This window comes from Pinus tabuliformis, chromosome 3_2 (assembly GCF_031772625.1).
Source record: "Pinus tabuliformis cultivar Carrire ecotype Pingquan chromosome 3_2, CPIR1, whole genome shotgun sequence".
NCBI classification, from domain to species: domain Eukaryota; kingdom Viridiplantae; phylum Streptophyta; class Pinopsida; order Pinales; family Pinaceae; genus Pinus; species Pinus tabuliformis.
The window spans coordinates 1,100,559,165-1,100,565,436 of record NC_142302.1 but is presented as its reverse complement, the minus strand read 5'-3'; the positions used below and the strand labels follow the sequence as shown (position 1 = coordinate 1,100,565,436).

The following is a 6,272-nucleotide window of genomic DNA, read 5'->3' as shown; positions in this document are numbered from 1 at the left end:
AATTTCCAAAATAAAATTTAAAATATTAAAATAAAATTGTAATTTAAATTATTTATTAATTGAAATATTTAAATTTTATAAATGAAATAAAATTTATATTTGTAATTTTCATAAATCTCTAATAAATTTATGGTAAATTTAACCAAAAAAAAATCTGAAAAATGACAATTTCTTTTATAAGTGAAATTAGTGTTAAAATATAAAAATATTAATGATATTAAATGTATAATAAAAAATAGCTATTATTGTGATAAAGCTTGTCCCATTCAAAATTATCCAGAAACATCCAAATAGGTAAACAGCTTGACTAAAATTCCAGTTCAATCAAACCTCGCTTTTTTTTAGCATATAACCAAGTTCCAACAACTTGGAACAAAATGTGAGAAGACAATAACGGCCCTTGGTGGCTGGCCATTAGTTCCGTCTGTGGTCAAAGAAGGCAATTCGATGGCAAAGCTGCAAGCTGGCCAACTGGAATGGAAGAAGTCTGATTGTGTACGAAATTTGGCAGCTGCCAAGTAGGTGGCCTCAGCAAAGGCAGGTGTTGAGGTGATCAAGGCCATGCCAGGCCAGTCAGGCAGGGTCAGACACCAACTAGCTACATACCTATAACTATAGGCCTTATTATTATTTCTTTCATTGCATTTGCTCCCCACTGAATCCTCCCCCTTCTCATTATCTTTTTCACCCTAATTCTGTCAGTGCTTCACCCCATTCCTTTGGATCGAAATTCCACGGCCAGAGCATTCATTGCGCCCACAACTTGTCGGTCTGTTTGAGTTCTTGATAGCCAGCAAGAAGAAGCCTTACAGTACTTGCAGGGATTGTCACGGTCTTGATTTTTGATAGGTAAAACATTGCAAGGGATCTTGGTGGCATTGGCATTGGCATTGGCAGGCAGCCATGGAAGGAACTGGATCTAGCAATGGGAAGGTATTTGGAGATACAACGAACACCAAAGTTTTTGTGGGAGGTCTGGCTTGGGAGACAAAACGTGAAGCTATGCATCTCTACTTTGAACAGTTTGGGGAAATTCTGGAGGCTGTGGTTATTACTGATAAGAACACTGGACGCTCCAGGGGCTATGGCTTTGTATTCTTCTTTTCTCTTTCTTTTTTATCTATCATGAATTTGTTTATGTATTATGTTTTTGTTATTAATGTATTATAGTGTTTTTTTGGTTAGATTGATTTGGTGGATTTCATTTTTGAATTTTATGGTTTACACAATATTAGTTTTAGTTTTGTATTTTTTTTTTTTCTTTTTATCCTGAATTTGTTGATGTATTAGATTTTTGTTATCAATATATTACAATGTTTTTTTGATTAAATTGATTGGTGACCAATTTTAACATTAAATTTCATAATTTACATAATATTTCATAACAAAACGATCCCCATTAAAACTCTCATAGACTTATCAATGAATATAGATTTGTTTAGAGGTGCATGGGAATGATGAAGACCATGGTTGAATCTCTGGGCCAGGTAACTTTTCGTGACCCTGATTCTGCGAGGAGAGCTTGTGCAGATCCCGCCCCGATCATCGATGGAAGACGAGCTAATTGCAACCTGGCTTCGCTCGGCTCTCGGCGTTCCCAACCTTGTACACCACGGCCAGGTTGGTCAGTTATGAGATTTCTATTTTAAGATTTCTAAAACCCAAAGTCCCCACCAGTGTATCAGAAACAGATTAGTTTTGATTTCATAGATTGTTTTCATTAGGAATGTCTGAATTTATATGTGATTGGAAATTTCTAAAGTCAGTTGAAAATTTTAGAAGAGAACCATGTAAGATTAAGGTTTTTTCTAAGGTATAGGGTGGACAGTGCACTTATCCTTTTTAAGATTTCTAAGATTTCTGGTTCTTGATGGTGACTGGAATATCATTTTTAAGATTTCTTGTTCTTGATGGTGACTGGAATATCCACCTGAAATGCTGGATGATCTTCTATTGCTTTCTTTCTTTCTTGCTTTAAGGTCATTGAATTAGGAAAATGGATTTCGATTTGCAATTGGAACATAATAGTGAAAATCAATCACGTCGGTAATGAAGTGCAGCAAGTTATCAGAATCCATGGTGGGTTTCTGTCAGCCATGACCATGAACAGTAATCCTGTCTTGAATGAGTGACATGAAAGACAGAACGGTGACGTATTCGTATACTGTACCACAGCCATGACGAATACGTCGCCTTGCCGGTTGCCAGGCAGATCCAGCCTGGATTTGTCTCGTGTAGGGAAACGAATGGCCCCGCGTAGGCCGGTCTTATCAGTCTGTGTTCCTTATTGATAGCACGGATTTGAAAATAATGGGTTCTGGCACTCCTAGTGTCAACTTCGCTTGCACCAGTTGTCAATTTATACCATTATTAACTTGGCTTGCACCTGCTGTCAATTTTCACCGGTCTAGATTCGTCTTTACTTGGAACATAGATCTTACCGGTTTGGATATTTGGATCTTATGTGTATTCCAAAGTTGTCATATTTGACTCATTTACAAATATGTTCAGAGAAAAAAGTAAGTCAAGCAAATAAGTATAATCATCTAGAAACAAGAAAAAGGTTTATAATCCTCACACCACAAAATATATACCCAATAACAACAGAAATGGAGGTGACATACTTTATACCTATGGGTTTATATATAATAATATGGGGCTATGAATATTTTTTTTATATAGTAATTATGGGCCGAAGTTTATTGAAATGTGCATATTTTATTTGTTCTAAATTTGAATATATAATTTTTTACTTAAAAAATATGTTTTTTATAAGGGTAACAAATAACCAGTTTGTTTATGGGTCATAAATATCAGGCGGCTGTATATGTTTGTTGTTGGATTTTAGCAGGCCAATGATCTAATGGTAGGCATATACAGCCCCCTGGCATTTATGGCCCATTGGCAGGTTGGTTATTTTCAGCCCATATAAACACTGACTTTTATTATCAATGAAATGTTAATAAAAATTAACACAGAAAACTTGTACTATGTGCATGCATACATATACACTACTCATATTTCCACTTTAACTGATAGATAAAAACACTCTTTGCTAGACATTTTTTTGGTCAAATTTGTACAAAATAGCATAAATATTTTTAAGAATGTAGTTTTAAGTTGTTTAATTTGGAGTTTTTCAAGGTGCATAATTAATTGACACATTCAAGAATGCAGTTTAAATAACAAGAAATCACAATCTCACTAAAAAATAAATTAACTGATTCCAGCCAAAAATATCATTTCATCAGTTAAATTACTATTCTTTTTTATTATTATAAATATGAATAGAACTTAATGACAAAAATTTTGCCATATGTAGAATGTGGTGTGGTGTATATATATATATATATATTGTAAGTCTAGTAGGATTACATCTTCATCATGTCCAATATATCCCCTAGATCAAAATAGAAAATTGAACCAGTCACTTCATATTAAAGAATGCTTTAACAAAGTACCCTATCACCGTTTATGTGAGAATATAAATATATATATATATAAACACAAAGCTTTTTTGTTTTGTTAAATGTAAGTAAATTTAACACCAAAGCCTTGGCCATTGTGCACTGCACCATAGGTAGCTGGAACTATTATGTACGGCATCATCCTTCTAAGAAAGCAATTGCAACTGTTCTATTGTGTGTTAAAATGTTGGTCTGTCTGACACTGATGAAACGCGCTTTATATATGATCCTAATCAGGAAATCAGGTCCCGGTGATGACTTCCTTCCCTCTTCGGACAGGAGGGCCTGGATACCCTGGCAGGCCAACATTTCCTCAACATTTTGGCCAGTATGCATTCCAGGAGGGTTTCCCATATCATATATATGGGTGAGTTTAACTCCTCCGAGTTTCCTTGTTATTTTGGCATAATCTTCAACTCTGATTAAAGTTTAGACATGACAAAAGATGTTGGATATTAGAATATATAAACCGAAACCACAGTTATAAATTAGATGGATTGGTATTTGAAATAAAATCACTGTAATTTCTATCTCCGGGGATATAAATCTCCCAATCCATCTCTCTTTATATATATATAACCAATGCTACATTATCTCTCATATATATATATATAACCAATTATCATATATATATATATATATATATACATATATATATAACCAATGCTACGTATATATATATATATATATATATATATATATATATATAACCAATGCTACATTATCATTGATATTTGGCTCTACTGTTTCAGGTTTTCTCCATACTCCACAGATTACACTTATCCTCCGGTTTGTACTGCTGCCCTAAATCCTCATTTGCTTTGAAACACTTTGTTATAAGATGTTTTGTTTTCTGAGAGCAAGACTAACCAAGCCAAACTTATATTTGTGTCTTCTAATGTATGCAGAACTACTACAATCCATATGGAGGAACTCAGTTTCCCCATATCTATCCTTCCCAGGGAATGGTCTCAAGTCCTGTACTTTATCCATGCTATCCATTCAATCAACCTCTGCAAACTGCTAACGGTGGATCATATCCTCAAGCTCAGACATTAAGTGTGCCTGCACATGTATTACAATTCCCAACTCCAGCACCTGGCAATGGGATTTCAAGATTGCCACAGCAGACTTATGGGGGAATCATGTCCACACCTGCTGCAGTTCCTGCAACCACAGGTGATCTCTCCTGATTAACTGATTCAAAATATTTCAGAAGAAAAGAAAATTCAAGAACAAAATTATTACTGAACAAAACTGTGTGACTATGTATTTGGTAATGACAGTTTCTGTACTCCCAAATCATACAGTCCAACAATATGCAGTTCAGCCAGCTATATACCACAGCAAGGAGGTGATACATCAGCGTAAGGCCCTCCCATTGAACAGTCAGCAAGATGAGGAAAGCTGAAGCAATCTATATGAATCTAACAATATGCACTCTGTGAACATAAAAAAGCGAAGACTTCTGCCATTTTTGACAACTAATTTTTCTCCACTAGTGAATGGATATGCTACTTCTAATTGCAGATTTAGCAATTTTAGTTTAGTACAGCCTGATCACATTATTAAGATTAACTCCTTCCCAAGCTTTCAAGAGAAGAAATTATATATTGGTTTCTCAGTACAGTACTGCATCTAATGGAACTCAGGGCAACTGGTTTCCTGCAAAGCTCATCTGGTTTAATATTTATTTGGTTCCTCGTTCAATGGGTCAGAGAAAATTGATGGTGTTTCACATTGGCATGCAATTTTAATCATTCTGGCGTGACACTGCATAGCTTCAGGTGATTGGTTTTAATCATTCTGGCGTGACATGCATAGTTTCAGGTGATTGGCCAAACTTCGATGGGATCTAACAAAAGCTGCGGTTATATTTTTTTTAATAATGTATTCACTTTTATGTAGGCCAAAGGGAGCAATGCTGTGTGTATCTGTGATGGCCATAGCGTGACCATTGTTTTAGCCAATAGAATAATATATAGTCCAGAAAATGCTCATCATTCGAGCAGACTGTGTAGTATTTCCATACTTCTCCACTCATTTGTCATTTTTGAAAAGAGTTTTCCTAGATGTTAACGCTGCCCAGCCTTTTACAATTCATTCATTTATCACTTTTAAAACAGTTTCTTAGATGTTTGCAGGGCCCTGCCGAATACGGTTCTGCAGGCTTTGCAATTTTGTAGTTTTTAAGTAATTGATTGACACAAACCATACATTTAATGTCATAAAACGCGTTTAATAAGACTAGGAGTGTCTTGAGGTTTAAAATGTGTATACAGTTTTTTTATTTCTTTACTAAAGGGAGGTCTAAAATTTGAAAAATAAAAATATATAAGGTTACTTGGAGATGAGAGTTGGAGTTTATTGTGGGAAGTTTATTTTGATTAAACTTTACTTAATTTTAATTATATATATATTATTTTAAAAGAATTTAGTTTATTTATAAAATTTATATATATAAAATAACTAATTGAGTTAACAACTTTTATATATATATATGATTTTAAATTTGGTATTATCAAATATTATATAAATTATATTTGTCAATTTAAAATATAATTTTTTTTTTAGTTTATTAATATATATAAAATATAAACTTAAAAAAGTAAATGTTATAACAATAAACATATACATGATTAAAAAATAATTTTAAAATAAAATAAATATTATTATTTTTTCAAAATTTTATTTGTTAAAGAATGAAATCACCAACTCTCACTTCTTTATGATATGTGGGCAATCGTTAAAATTATTATAATTAAACCTATGCACGAGTCTAATTAGTTTTAGAGGGTGATCATT

General features: G+C 33.5%; 1 protein-coding gene across 2 annotated transcripts; it reads left to right on the top strand.

Moving 5' to 3' along the window:
* The first annotated feature begins 411 nt into the window (after positions 1-411).
* LOC149184517 (uncharacterized) lies at positions 412-5,496 on the top strand. Of its 2 annotated transcripts, none has more exons than XM_089417559.1 (6): positions 412-1,092; positions 1,488-1,620; positions 3,705-3,834; positions 4,220-4,256; positions 4,376-4,646; positions 4,778-5,496. In XM_089417559.1, exons 1-6 carry the CDS (start codon positions 904-906, stop codon positions 4,876-4,878), a joined length of 861 nt encoding a protein of 286 aa, XP_089273685.1. In that variant the 5' UTR covers positions 412-903; the 3' UTR covers positions 4,879-5,496. The 2 variants fall into 2 exon arrangements, with proteins under 2 accessions (XP_089273685.1, XP_089273684.1); XM_089417558.1 differs by having other exon boundaries at positions 417-1,092; positions 4,754-5,496.
* Positions 5,497-6,272: the final 776 nt, after the last annotated feature.